At 46.2% G+C, this 15,379-nt stretch overlaps 1 protein-coding gene across 1 annotated transcript in view; it reads right to left on the bottom strand.

Annotated features, from left to right (window-relative positions):
* LOC122942608 (aryl hydrocarbon receptor interacting protein) overlaps nt 1-15,345 on the bottom strand; it is a 39,257-nt gene extending 23,912 nt beyond the window's left edge. Inside the window, exon 1 of the mRNA XM_044300285.1 lies at nt 15,192-15,345. Within this exon, the coding sequence (XP_044156220.1) occupies nt 15,192-15,287 (96 nt within the window). The 5' untranslated portion in view covers nt 15,288-15,345. The remainder of the gene's footprint in view (nt 1-15,191) is intronic.
* Between the last annotated feature and the right edge of the window lie 34 nt (nt 15,346-15,379).

The following is a 15,379-nucleotide window of genomic DNA, read 5'->3' as shown; positions in this document are numbered from 1 at the left end:
CACACAGGGGATACAGGATCCCCTGTATGAAAGACGTCGAGCATGTGAGCTGGCGTTACATTCATCTGTATGGGTCTGAGAAAGTTAGCTCCATCATTCTCATAGATCTGAAGGGAGACGCACATGCATGCTTGACCACACCACCATTTTTCATTCTCACGCTTATGGACCCTATCAATTAACACGTTACCCCTCTCGTGCATAGGTGATCATTTTGGAGCCACCCCTTTAAATACAGCATCTACAACTAGAAAAGCTACAATTTCTGGGGAAATTGTGTGAAGTGTTCTTGCCTCCACCAGTAGTCTACATTCGTGGCCAAAAGCAATTTGCATATACTCCAGAATGTTATGAAGAGTGATCAGATGAATTGCATAGTCCTTCTTTGCCATGAAAATTAACTTAATCCCCCCAAAAACTTTCCACTGCATTTAATTGCTGTCATTAAAGGACCTGCTGAGATCATTTCAGGAATGTTGACGAGCACAAGGCTGGAGATCATTATGTCAGGCTTATTGGGTTAAAATGGCAGACTTAACCTGTTAAAAGGAGGGTGATGCTTGAAATCATTGTTCTTCCATTGTTAACCATGGTGACCTGCAAAGAAACGCGTGCAGCCATCATTGCGTTGCATAAAAATGGCTTCACAGGCAAGGATATTGTGGCTACTAAGATTGCACCTCAATCAACAATGCGCGCTGCGTCCAAGAAAGTCAAATGTTAAATATAATACAAACTGATCCGTTCTGAACGGATGCAGACGGTTGTATCATCTGAACGGATCTGTCTGTGCAGATCTATGATGGATCCGCACCAAACGCGAGTGTGAAGATTTCAATTACTTACCGGTAATTGGTTTTTCCTCTAGCCCCCACAGCGGCACGACAGGAGGATACCCCACCTCCCCAGGGACAGGAAACAACGTGGAGCTCTTTAAATACTCCCCTCCCCTTACCTGCTCCAGTAAATAACCGAGAAACTCTGGAATGGATGCAACAAAATTAATCTTTATATGCTATTGAAAAATATACAAGGATACTCTCCGAGAAAAGACACAAAAAAACTTTTTCCTTCTTTCCCTTTTTTTTTTTTTTTTATAAAAGTTAGAATAACTAATGGGAGGGAAATTCCCCGTGCCGCTGTGGGGGCTAGAGGAAAAACCAATTACCGGTAAGTAATTGAAATATTTCCAAACACCTAGGGGTGGGCGATATAGGCGATATGCGATATGAATTTGGGCCACGATATGGATTTTCGCCATATCGCCGGACCGCGATATGATCATTTTCTCCTGAGCCGGCACAGCAGAGGGAGGAGGAGGGAGTCCCTCCCTCCCCACTGTGCGCGGCTGCCGCTGAACACCAATGAGGACAGAGTAGGAGGAGGAGGGGAGGGACTGTGGCCACTGCGCTACCAATGACTGTGCCGGCCATATCCCACAGGGTCCCCCTCCTCCCCCCCATCATTGGTGGCAGTTTGCAGTTCCGATCGGAGCCCCAGCAGTGTAATGCTGGGGCTCCGATCGGTTACCATGGCAGCCAGGAGTCACGCTGCTGAAGCCCTGGCTGCCATGGTATGTTAGTGAGCAGAGAGCAGCGCATTATACTCACGTGCGCTGTGGCCGCCGGTCGCTCCTTCTCATAGGTCTGTGCGGCGGATAGCTAATGCTTACAGCATTAGCAATGCGCCGCACAGACCTATGAGAAGAAGGAGCGACGGGCGGCCACAGCGCACGTGAGTATAATGCGCTGCTCTCTGCTCACTAACATACCATGGCAGCCAGGGCTTCAGCAGCGTGACTCCTGGCTGCCATGGTAACCGATCGGAGCCCCAGCATTACACTGCTGGGGCTCCGATCGGAGCTGCAAACGGCCACCAATGATGGGGGGGAGGAGGGGGACCCTGTGGCCACTGCCACCAATGATTAATACTGGGGAGGGAGGGGGGGGGTTTGCGTTACCAGAAGGGGCAGATCAGAGGCTGGGGGAGAAGATCAGAGGCTGGGGAAGGGGGGGCAGATCAGAGGCTGGGGAAGGGGGGGCAGATCAGAGGCTGGGGAAGGGGGGGCAGATCAGAGGCTGGGGAAGGGGGGGCAGATCAGAGGCTGGGGAAGGGGGGGCAGATCAGAGGCTGGGGAGAAGATCAGAGGCTGGGGAAGGGGGGCAGATCAGAGGCTGGGGAAGGGGGGCAGATCAGAGGCTGGGGAAGGGGGGCAGATCAGAGGCTGGGGAAGGGGGGCAGATCAGAGGCTGCGGGGGGGCAGATCAGAGGCTGCGGGGGGGCAGATCAGAGGCTGCGGGGGGGCAGATCAGAGGCTGCGGGGGGGCAGATCAGAGGCTGCGGGGGGGCAGATCAGAGGCTGCGGGGGGGCAGATCAGAGGCTGCGGGGGGGCAGATCAGAGGCTGGGGGGGGGGGCAGATCAGAGGCTGGGGGAGCACATGAGAGGCTGGCGCCATGGTCAGCTCCCTGCTGTTGTGTGCACTATGCACAGGGCAGCAGGGAGAGTGTAAAGTCCTATTCACCCTAATAGAGCTCTATTAGGGTGAATATGACAAGGGTTCTAGCCCTTAAGGAGGCAAATAGTTAATAAATAAAATTTAAACACCCCCCCCCCCCAATATAGAAAACAATATATCGCAATATATATCGCATATCGCACATGCTTAAAATTATATCGCAATATAGATTTTAGGCCATATCGCCCACCCCTACAAACAGTGGAACTTAGAGACCACCTTAGGTAAAAAAGAGGGAGAATGTCTCAGTACTATCCTATCATCCTTGATGGACAGGTACGGGGGCCTACACGAGAAGGCCTGGATCTCCCCCACCCCCCTAGCCGAGGTAATGGCAACTAAAAAAAAACGTTTTAAAGGTAAGTAACTTTAGAGATATCTCAGATAAGGGTTCAAAGGGACTGTCTGATAAGGCTGCTAAGACTAGATTCAAGTCCCAAGGGGGAACAGTGGACCTCACTATTGGTTGCTTTCTCCGAGCTCCTTTCACAAATCTCTTAACAAGGTCTACCTCTGCTAATTTAATATCAAGTAAGGCACTCAAAGCTGATATGTGGACTTTTACAGTGCTTACCCTTAGCCCCTTCTGCAGACCTGACTGGAGGAAATCTAGGACCTTAGTGATTACAAGGGGACCTCTGGTATCCCCCCCTGTGAATTTTCTGAAAGGCTGCCAGATTCTGTCATAAATCTTAGAAGTCACCTTCTTGCGACTATAGAGAATTGTGGAAATTACCGTGTCCGAGAGGCCCTTTCCCTTTAATATCTCCCGCTCAGTCTCCATGCTGTCAACTGAAGTGTTGTCTTGGGATGCCATACTGGGCCCTGGTGAAGGAGATCTGGGATGTTTGGTAGTCACCACACGTCTCCTGCTGACATCCTCACTAGGAGAGGGAACCACGATCTCTTGGGCCAGTAAGGAGCGATCAGGATCAGCTTGGGGTTCTCCTTTAGTACCTTTTGCAGTACTTTGGGGATTAACGCAAAGGGAGGGAAGGCATACAGGTTTACCTTTGGCCACGGGTGGGAGAGAGAGTCCACTATGAGTGGGTGATCCGTATAGGCTTGAGAGCCGAACTTCTCTACTTGTCTGTTTTGACGCGTGGCGAACAGATCTATTTCTGGAAGGAACCATCTTTGTGCTATCTGATGGAATATCCTTGGGTTTAAGGACCATTCCCCTTCCTTTAAGATATCTCTGCTGAGAAAATCCGCGACTGTGTTGTCTTCTCCCCTTATGTGAGCTGCCAATATTGACAGTATGCTCCTTTCTGCCCACTGGAAAATTTCTCTTGAGACCCTCGCTACAGCTGTGGTGTTGTCTGAGAGTATTCTCACTTCTTTCCCGCGGATCTGAGTGAAGGGCCTTCAAGACCTCCCAGACTTCAGTTAACTCCCTAAGGTTGGAAGAGGCTAGGATTTGATCTCCTTGCCAGCCCCCCTGTACTACGGACCTGTCTGAAAAGGCCCCCCAACCGTTCTTGCTGGCATCTGTAGTAATAGTGACTACATCTGTTTGTTGCCACGGAACGCCTGCGTTTAGGTTCTGGCTGAACAACCACCAATTCACGGAATCTCTTACATATTGAGGGACTCTTACCCTCCGCTCTAGTGAAGCTCTGCTCTTGTCCCATTCTCTGAGCATAAAAGACTGAAGGGTTTGTGAGTGAGCCTGAGCCCACTTTACTGCTGGGATAGTTGAGGACATCAGACCCAAGATCTTCATTATTGATCTGATTGTCGCTCTTGATTTGCTGCGGAATAGAGTAAATTCCTGCTTGATAGTCTGAATCTTTTCCCGTGGGAGGAAGGTCCTCATGAGACCTGAGTCCAGCAGCATTCCTAAAAAGATCTTTCTTCTTTCGGGCCGGAGGTCTGACTTTTCTATATTTATCAGCCACCCCAGATCCGTTAGGCTTTGGTTCACTAAATCTATTTGTTCTAATAGAAGACTCTCTGATGCAGCCGCTATAAGCAAGTCATCCAAGTAAGGCACAACTAATATGCCCTTTAGATGAAGGTCTGCTATCACCTCCGCTTTTTTGGAGAAGACTCTTGGCGCTGACGTAATGCCGAAAGGAAGGACCTGGATTTGATAATGGAGTACCACCGAATCTTGTTGTACTGCAAATCTGAGGAATTTCTGATGCTCTCTGCAGATTGGAATATAGTAATATGCGTCGGTGAGGTCTAGGGTTGCCATAAAGGTGTTTCTCTGTAACAGACTTATAGTGGATTTTATGCTCTCCATCCAGTTTGGTTTTTTGACAAAAAATATAGGGGAATAATAACCTGTTCCCTGTTCTGCTGGGGGGATGGGGGACTGACACTATAGATTCTTTTTGCAAGAGGATCTTTATCTGATCTAGTATTAATGCTTGGACTGGATCAGCTTTTTTGGTGATGTGGAAAACCTCCTGGGGAAGAGTGGAAAACTCCAACTTTAGGCCTGATGAGACTACATCCAACACCCAGGGGGAATTGGAGATACTCTCCCAGGCTGGGAGGAAGTACTTCAGTCTTCCTCCTACCCTGCATCTGGCGTCATTGTTTTGATGACTTTTGGGAGGAGTCAGAGGGGTTGAATAAAAAACCTCGACCTCTTCCTCTTCCCGAATGCCACCGGGGAGAAAAATCTTTCCTTTTCTGGTCTTGTCTGCCCCTGGATGTAGGAAAAAAACGTCTCTGACGAAAATTCCTTTGTTCCGAGGGAAACCCCTTCTTTTTGTCTGTGGCCTTTTCTAGGATGTCGTCCAGGACTGACCCGAACACCCTATCACCTTCGCAGGGGATGCCGCAGAGCTTGTTCTTGGATGCCGCATCACCTGACCAGGACCTAAGCCACACTGCCCTTCTGGTGGAGTTTGAGAGGGCCGCAGATCTGGCTGCTAGTTTAATAGAATCGACCGAAGCGTCGGCCAGAAAATTTGCCGCCTGTTTAAGAACTGGCAGAGATGCTAAAATATCCTCTCTAGGGGTTCCTGATACTAGGTGTTCCTCTAGTTGGTTTAACCAGATAGTCATGGACCTGGCTGTATAGGTTGAGGCTACACTAGGTCTAAGGATGGACATGGAAGCCTCCCATGACTTTTTTAGTAGGGCCTCGCTTCTCTTATCCATTGGGTCCTTTAAAAGACCTAAATCCTCAAAGGGTAAAGCTGACTTTTTCGTACTCTTTGCTACGGGGGCGTCCACTTTAGGACATTTGTCCCAAGAGGATGTATCTTCCTCTGCAAAGGGATATTTTCTTTTTAGGACCCTAGATACACTCTCTTTTCCAAATCGGTCCATTCTTTATTAATTAATTTAATAAATATTAGAGTGGAGGGGAAATACCCTCTTTCGTTTTTCTCCCAAGCCCTTAAACATTAAATCCTGTATTGTTTTGGACTGTTTAGACTCCTCTAGGTTTAGGGTTGCTCTAATGGTCTTCAATAATACTTCTGTGTACTCAATGGAACAAAGAGGCTTCCCGGACTCGTCTTCAGAGGAAAGAGGTTCAGACTCCGAGGGGAGCTCCCCTTCATCAAAATCCTCTTCCTGATATTCCGACTCTAAAGTAGCAGGCATCTCGGTCATAGAAGTAGAGGGCTTCTGGGACGTGGCCGCTAGTCTGTTTCCAAAACACTTTGAACAAAGGGATTTCTTATAACCCGACGGTAAGGTTTTTTTACAAATGGAACATTTTTTGACTCGCTGAGACTCTGTGGACTTCTGAGCTTCCCTGACCTATAGATATAAGTCAGAATTTTTGTTTAAATAAAAGGGGGCTGTCTGTTTAAGAAAAGGGAGAGGTACAGTCCCTTATCCAGTGTGGAAGAAAGTAAGAATTTTAACCCATCAGTGACACAGGTTAACACAGGCATTTATCATTTCCCCCAGAGGAGGGTAGCTTACTGGGCTGCCGGTCTTGGAAGGATCCGAGGGTCTGCGCATTGCGTCCTCTCCTGATGCCGACATGATGCAGGCTGCTCTCAGGACGCCGCAGATTCCCGCTGCTTTTTTGAATTTTCAGGGGAAGTGACGTCTTACTTCGGAGCCTGTGAGCTTGCGCTCACGTGACCCGCGATCCTGCTGCTTCCTCTCACGATTATCTCAGCCAGGAAGCGCTGCCCGGGGCTGCCTCCACCGGAGGACTTGTGCCTGGGAGACAGGGAGAACTGCACCGCAGTCCCGCGATCCTGCCCCCGTATTCGACCTGCCGGCGATTTACTGATGGGAAACCCGAACGAAACTCCCACCAGTGGAACGCCATACTTCTTCCCAGAGGGACAGGAAACAACTGGAGCAGGTAAGGGGAGTATTTAAAGAGCTCCACGTTGTTTCCTGTCCCCGGGAAGGCGGGGTATCCTCCTGTCGTGCCGCTGGGGGGGGGGGGCGTTTGGAAAAGTAGCATAAAATTCTGTCCTTAGACGTGCACTGGAGGCGGAGCTTCACTGTGAAGTGCCCTCTGTATTGAGCTGCTTGACAGCTCCTCTCCTCTGAGTGACAAAGGGGCAAAGGTTTAAAAGTAATATCAGGAAGTATTACTTTACTGGGAGAGTAGTGGATGCATGGAATAGCCTTCCTGCAGAAGTGGTAGCTGCAAATACAGTGAAGGAGTTTAAGCATGCATTGGATAGGCATAAGGCCATCCTTCATATAAGATAGGGCCAGGGGCTATCCATAGTATTCAGTATATTGGGCAGACTAGATGGGCCAAATGGTTCTCATCTATGACTACAGCTGGGACTGTACCAGTAGAACCCGGACACCACACACCTGAGTTCTACCAAAACAGTATATGTTCAACAGCTACATGATCAAGGCAACATCACCGACCTACTCTATGTGTAACCCCTTAACGACCTAACCATTAATAGTATGGCACAGGCAGGAGATCTCAGGGGGTTACTGGATCTGATCCCATGGGCACTGTCACTGTGCCAACGCGATCAGCTATAATACATAGCTGGGCTCCTTCAAGAATGGCTGGGATTGATGTTAAACCAAATTTGGCCATTTAACCGGGGCCTCCCTCTGTCAGATTATTGGCACCACATGACACTATTGTGGGGTGCTGAAGGGTGGCTGCCCGGGAGCTGAGCCAGGCCGACCTGCTGCAGCTAATGCTTGTCTCAATAAGCCCTTAGGCCACATCAGAGTATACCACCACCCACCTCTAGGACCCACACCCGTTTCCAGAACAGGACCACAAAACAAAGCTATTTCAGGAACTCCCATGGAGGTGGTCGTCCCATCTGGGAAATGTATGCCACAGATGTCCTATAGTTGTAGGTCCACCTCTGGGACCCGCTGTGAATGGACAGCATAGCCCAGATGGGAATATCCCTATGATAATATTAAGGAACACACTCTACCCTGGTAACACCCACTTGTCAATTTATTCATTCTTTTCTAGGAGGAATAATGGGGAACAACCACAAAGCAGACATTAAAGGGAACCTGTCACCTGGATTTTGGGTATAGAGCTGAGGACAGGGGCTGCTAGATCGTCGCTAGCACATCCGCAATACCCAGTCCCCATAGCTCTGTGTGCTTTTATTGTGTAAAAAAATAAAAACGATTCGACTGGTCTGTTCTATTATGGTTCAGAAAACGTGGAATGCACGGAGCTTTTTTGGTGTTTTTTCTTTTTTTCATGTGGTATCGAGTATCACAATACTTTTTTATGGTATTGAAATTGAGTCAAAATTTTGGTATTGTGACAATGCTAGGTAAGACATGTGTGATATATATATATCATATACCTCGCTCATACTACATCATACACTCCTTAGAGTCCTTACATACCTAATAATAGTATACATAACATATACTGTGTATTATATATACACCTCAGCTCATACTACATCATACACACATTACAATTACATACCATATATTGTAGTACGAGGTATATATAATACATAACACTGTATATGTATAATAGTATATGGCAATGGGCACCACTCTGCCACCGCACTAAATAATCACAGAGCTTCCACAAAATTGCATGAAAAAAAAAAAAAAAAATAATAATAATAATTGCACAATCTTCTTCCACTTATTGAGGAGCCTTCTCTTCCATATACAGTTGCAAGAAAAAGTATGTGAACCCTTTGGAATGATATGGATTTCTGCACAAATTGGTCATAAAATGTGATCTGATCTTCATCTAAGTCACAACAATAGACAATCACAGTCTGCTTAAACTAATAACATACAAAAAATTAAATGTTACCATGTTTTTATTGAACACACCACAGTGCAGGGGGAAAAGTATGTGAACCCCTAGACTAATAACATCTCCAAGAGTTAATTGGAGTGAGGTGTCAGCCAACTGGAGTCCAATCAATGAGATGAGATTGGAGGTGTTGGTTACAGCTGCCCTGCCCTATAAAAAACACACACCAGTTCTGGATTTTCTTTTCACAAGAAGCATTGCCTGATGTGAATGATGCCTCGCACAAAAGAGCTCTCAGAAGACCTACGATTAAGAATTGTTGACTTGCATAAAGCTGGAAAGGGTTATAAAAGCATCTCCAAAAGCCTTGCTGTTCACCAGTCCACGGTAAGACAAATTGTCTATAAATGGAGAAAGTTCAGCACTGCTGCTACTTTCCCGAGGAGTGGCCGTCCTGTGAAGATGACTGCAAGAGCACAGCGCAGACTGCTCAATGAGGTGAAGACTGCTCCTAGAGAGTCAGCTAAAGACATACAAAAGTCTCTGGCATATGCTAACATCCCTGTTAGCGAATCTACGATACGTAAAACACTAAACAAGAATGGATTTCATGGGAGGACACCACAGAGGAAGCCACTGTTGTCCAAATAAACATTGCTGCACGTTTACAGTTTGCACAAGAGCACCTGGATGTTCCATAGCAGTACTGGCAAAATATTCTGAGGACAGATGAAACCAAAGTTGAGTTGTTTGGAAGAAACACACAAAACACTATGAGTGGAGAAAAAGAGGCACAGCACAGCAACATCAAAACCTCATCCCAACTGTGAAGTATGGTGGTGGGGGCATCATGGTTTGGGGCTGCTTTGCTGCGTCAGGGCCTGGACGGATTGCTATCATCAAAGGAAAAATGAATTCCAAAGTTTATCAAGACATTTTGCAGGAGAACTTAAGGCCATCTGTCCACCAGCTGAAGCTCAACAGAAGATGAGTGTTGCAACAGGACAACGACCCAAAGCATAGAAGTAAATCAACAACAGAATGGCTTAAACAGAAGAAAATATGCCTTCTGGAGTGGCCCAGTCAGAGCCCTGACCTCAACCCGATTGAAATGCTGTGGCATGACCTCAAGAAAGCGATTCACACCAGACATCCCAAGAATATTGCTGAACTGAAACAGTTCTGTAAAGAGGAATGGTCAATAATTACTCCTGACCGTTTTGCACGTCTGATCTGCAACTACAGGAAATGTTTGGTTGAAGTCATTGCTGCCAAAGAAGGTTCAACCAGTTATTAAATCCAAGGGTTCACATACTTTTTCCACCTGCACTGTGAATGTTTATATGGTGTGTTCAATAAAAACATGGTTACATGTAATTCTTTGTGTGTTATTAGTTAAAGCAGACTGTGATTGTCTATTGTTGTGACTTAGATGAAGATCAGATCACATTTTATGACCAATTTGTGCAGAAATCCATATCATTCCAAAGGGTTAACATACTTTTTCTTGCAACTGTATGCCAACAGCACTGATTGTGCCAGGGCAATCCTGGGAATCAGACCATAAAGGGGGTTTGCATAAAGTGGGCATTCTGGTGGTTTGGGCGTTCCCAGGGCAGAGCTTAACCTCTTCAGGACATAGGGCCTGTATGCCCTTATGTCCTAGTACTTAAGGATGTGCATTTCTGATCACAGCCGCGCAGCGGGAGGGAGAGTATACATATTAGGTGTCGCCGCGTTCGTATCGACCGGCTCTATAAATATATCACATGACCTAACCCCTCAGATGAACACCGTAAAATATAAAAACTGTGCTACAGAAACCATTTTTTTGTCACCTTACATCACAAAAAGTACAACAGCAAGCGATCAAAAAGGAGTTTGCCCACCAAAATAGTGCCAATCTAACCGTCACCTTATCCCGCCAAAAATGAGCCCCTACCTGAGACAATCGCCCCAAAAAATAAAAAAACTTTGGCTCAAATTATATGCAGACACCCCAAAAAATTTTTGTTTCAAAAATGATATTAATTGTGTAAAACTTACATAAATAATAAAAAAAAGTATAAATATTAGGTATCGCCGCGTCCGTATCGACCGGCTCTATAAAAATATCACATGACCTAACCCCTCAGATGAACACCGTAAAAAAAAAACTGTGCTAAATAAACCATTTTTTTGTCACCTTACATCACAAAAAGTGTAATAGCAAGCGATCAAAAAGTCACACGCACCCCAAAATAGTGCCAATAAAACCGTCATCTCATTCCGCAAAAATCATACCCTACCCAAGGTAATCGGCCAAAAACTGAAAAAAATTATGGCTCTCAGACTATGGAAACACTAAAACATGATTTTTTTTTGCTTCAAAAAAGAAATCATTGTGTAAAACTTACATAAAAAAATAAATAAAACAAAAGTATACATATTAGGTATCGCCGCGTCCGTGACAACCTGGTCTATAAAAATACCACATGATCTAACCTGTTGTAAATAAAAAAAAAAAAACTGTGCCAAAACAGCTATTTCTTGCTATATAGAGCAACCAAAAACCCTAAACTAGTACCAAAAAAACTTCCACCCTATCCCGTAGTTTCTAAAATGGGGGTCACTTTTTGGGGGGTTTCTACTCTAGGGGTGCATCAGGGGGGCTTCAAATGGGACATGGTCTGAAAAATAAAAAAAACAGTCCAGCAAAATCTGCCTTCCAAAAACTGTATGGCATTCCTTTCCTTCTGCGCCCTGCAGTGTACCCGTATAGCAGTTTACGACCACATATGAGGTGTTTCTCTAAACTACAGAATTTGGGCAATAAATATTGAGTTTTGTTTGGCTGTTAACCCTTGCTTTGTTACTGGAAAAAATGGATTCAAATGAAAAATGTGCCCAAAAATTGAAATTCTGAAATTTCATCTCCATTTGCCAGTAACTCTTGTGGAACACCTAAAGGGTTAACGATGTTTGTAAAATCAGTTTTAAATACCTTGAGGGGTGAAGTTTCTAGAATGGGGTCATTTTTGGGTGGTTTCTATTATATAAGCCTCACAAAGTGACTTCAAACCTCAACTGGTCCCTAAAAATTGGGTTTTTGAACAATTCTGAAAAATTTCAAGATTTGATTCCAAACTTCTAAGTCTTGTAACATCCCCAAAATATAAAATATCATTCCCAAAATGATGCAAACATAAAGTAGACATATGGGGAATGTAAAGTAATAACTATGTTTGGAGGTATTACTATGTATTATAGAAGTAGAGAAATTGAAACTTGGAAATTAGCAATTTTTTTCAAATTTTGGGTAAAATTGGTATTTTTTTAATAAATAAAAATGATTTTTTTTTACTTCATTTTACCAGTGTCATGAAGTACAATATGTGACGAAAAAACAATCTCAGAACGGCCTGGATAAGTCAAAGCGTTTTAACGTCATCATCACTTAAAGTGACACTGGTCAGATTTGCAAAAAGGTGAAATAAGGCTGTGTCCCTAAGGGGTTAAAAGCGTTATGCACAAATTTCCAAACCGCTCAGATTGGGGTATCAGCGTTGGTGATCATTATTACCTGATCCCCGGCTTTGGGTCCCTCCATGTAATCTTTCTGTTTGACGTGGCTGCAGCCACTCACGTGATGCAAGAGGAGCAGATCACCGCTGCAGGAAGTTTACATGGAGGGACCCAAGACCAGCAGTGGTGGTCAGGGTGCCAACATGAAGGGACCCATCACTGGCAAGTATGATCACCAACGGGGGTCCCACCAATCTCATAAGTCTGAAAATGAGTGAACAACCAATGTAAGGCTACTTTCACACTTGCGGCAGGAAGGATCAGACATGGTGAACAGCCTGTCGGATCCGTCCTGCCGCAAGTGTGAAAGTACCCTAAAGGGGTTGTCTGAAAACCTCAGGCTACATTCACATCTGTGTTTTCCTTTCCGGTTTTGAGATCCAGCAGAGGATCTGAAAACCGAAGGAAAACACATCTGTTTGAATATACAGAATGGATCCAGTTGTATTAAGTAAAAAATAAACATGCCAGATCCGTCATCAAATACCATTGTTAGGGTACTTTCACACTAGCGTTATTCTTTTCCGGTATTGAAATCCGGTAAAGTGTCTCAATACCGGATACCGTTTTGTCCCCATGCATTCTGAATGGAAAGCAATCCGTTCAGTATGCATCAGGTTGTCTTCCGTTCCATCCCTTGTACGGTATTTGACCAGACAAAATCTTTTTCCCGGCCAAAATTCCGGAACACTACCGCACTTGCCAGATCCGGGATTAACTTCCATTGAAATGTATTAATGCCGGATCCAGTAACAAGTGTTCTGGAAATTTCTGCATTGCTGGATCCGGTTTTCTGGTCTGTGCATGCGCAGTTCTTTCTAGCTTTGAAAAAATTAAAGGGATTCTTTCACCAAATATGACCATTACAGACCACTCAGATCAGGTTCTCCATTACTTTCCCTAGATTACTATGGTACCTTTCATATTGCATCCATCGCCGATTTGCTGCAAAAAACACTTTTATACCATATGGTAATTAGGTTCTGAAGGTGCCCAGGGGCGGCATTCATGTGGCCGGTGCCCAGGCTCCTCTGCACTTTGCTTACCAAACCCCTCCTCCTTCACCCCTCTGGCCCGCCCTTGTTTAATATGATTACCTTCTCCTCTCTGTCTGAAATCCCGCGTCCTCGCCGCTCCACACATTCCCGGCGCATGCGCACAGCATTGCCCATTATGGGCAGAGGAACAGGGACTTTCAATGCACATGCACCAGCCTGCGCAACCCGATCCAGCCAGCGGAGGCACGGGTTATAACTTATAAAAGTGTTTTTTGGAGCAAATCGGCGATGGACTGCACTATGAAAGGTACCATAGTAATCGGGGGAAAGTAATGGGAGAACCTGATCTGAGTGGACTGTAAGGCCTCATGCACACGACCGTTGTTCTGGTCCGCATCCAAGCCACAGTTTTTGCGGCTTGAGTGCGGACCCATTCCCTTTAATGGGGCCGCAAAAGATGCGGACAGCACTCTGTGTGCTGTCCGCATCCGTTTCTCCGTTCCGTGGCGCCGCAAAAAAACATAACATGTCCTTTTCTTGTCCGTTTTGCGGACAAGAATAGGCATTTCTACAATGGGCCGCCTATTCCGTTCCGCAAATTGCAGAAGGCACAAGGGCGGATTCCGTGTTTTGCGGATCCACAATTTGCGGATTGCAAAAAACGGAATGGTCGTGTGCATTAGGCATAATGGTCATATTTGCTGAAAGACTCCCTTTAAATACCAGATCCGTTATTCTGGAGAGACGGATCCGGTATTTCAATGAATAAGTCTAACGGATCCAGGAAAAAAAGATACCCGTTTGCATACGGATTTTCGGATCCTGCAGGCAGTTCCGGTAACAGAACTGCCTGCCGGATTCTAAGGGCTCTTTCACACCTGCATTCTTTTATTCCTGCAAAGAGTTCCGTCGTCGGGGCTCTATGCCGGAAGGATCCTGATCAGTTTTATCCTAATGCATTCTGAATGGAGAGAAATCCGTTCAGGATGCATCAGGATGTCTTCAGTTCAGGACCAGAACGTTTTTTGGCCGGAGAAAATACCGCAGCATGCTGCGCTTTTTGCTCCGGCCAAAAATCCTGAAGACTTGCCGCAAGGCCGGATCCGGAATGAATGCCCATTGAAAGGCATTGATCCGGATCCGGCCTTAAGCTAAACGTCGTTTCGGTGCATTGCCGGATCCGACGTTTAGCTTTTGCTCAATAGTTACCATGGCTGATGCTAAAGTCCTGGCAGCCATGGTAAAGTGTAGTGGGGAGCGATATACTTACCGTCCGTGCGGCTCCCGGGGCGCTCCAGAGTGACGTCAGGGCGCCCCACGCGCATGGATCACGTGATCGCATGGCACGTCATCCATGTGCATGGGGCGCTCTGACGTCATTCTGGAGCGCCCCGGGAGCCGCAACGGACTGTAAGTATACCGCTCCCCCACTACTACTATGGCAACCAGGACTTTAATAGCGTCCTGGCTGCCATAGTAACACTGAAAGCATTTTGAAGACGGATCCGTCTTTAAATGCTTTCAGTTCACTTGCGTTTTTCCGGATCCGGCAAGTGGAGTACACGCCGGATCCGGACAACGCAAGTGTGAAAGAGGCTTTACCACGCTAGTGTGAAAGTACCCTAAGTCAATGGGCGCCGGATGTTCTAGCATCATTGACTTACATAGTTTTGCAGTAATCACATTTCCATTCATGCAACCCCATTGGTGTCCATGTAGCCATAGCCATTACTAATGGTGGCTGACCCCAGGGAACCCTAGGATGACTGGGACACTCCTATTCTATCATCACAAAGCTTTAGGATCTGATGGAGGACACACCCATAGGAACATCAACTGCAATACACGCCAGCTGTGACGTCACGCCCCCAGGTCTGCGTCTCCTTAGGCTCCACACTGCGCTTTGCCGCCGCGGACGGCGGAATGCTCTGCACCACACAATTTACCTTTGTGCCATTTCGAAACTCTGACAGCGCGACATTACTAGGCGTCGTTACACGTTTCCTTATTCCCTCACCGAGAGCCACTACCTCTGTCGCCATCTTTCACCGGGTTATGACGTCCGAGCGTCCATAAGCCAGCGGTAAAGAAAGTATACGCATGCGCAAAGCCTCCCCGCTTGCTGTAGTCACTG

Source organism: Bufo gargarizans, chromosome 6 (assembly GCF_014858855.1).
Source record: "Bufo gargarizans isolate SCDJY-AF-19 chromosome 6, ASM1485885v1, whole genome shotgun sequence".
In the NCBI taxonomy this organism is placed as follows: domain Eukaryota; kingdom Metazoa; phylum Chordata; class Amphibia; order Anura; family Bufonidae; genus Bufo; species Bufo gargarizans.
Note: the sequence above shows the minus strand (reverse complement) of the source record. Positions and strands in the feature narration are given on the sequence as shown.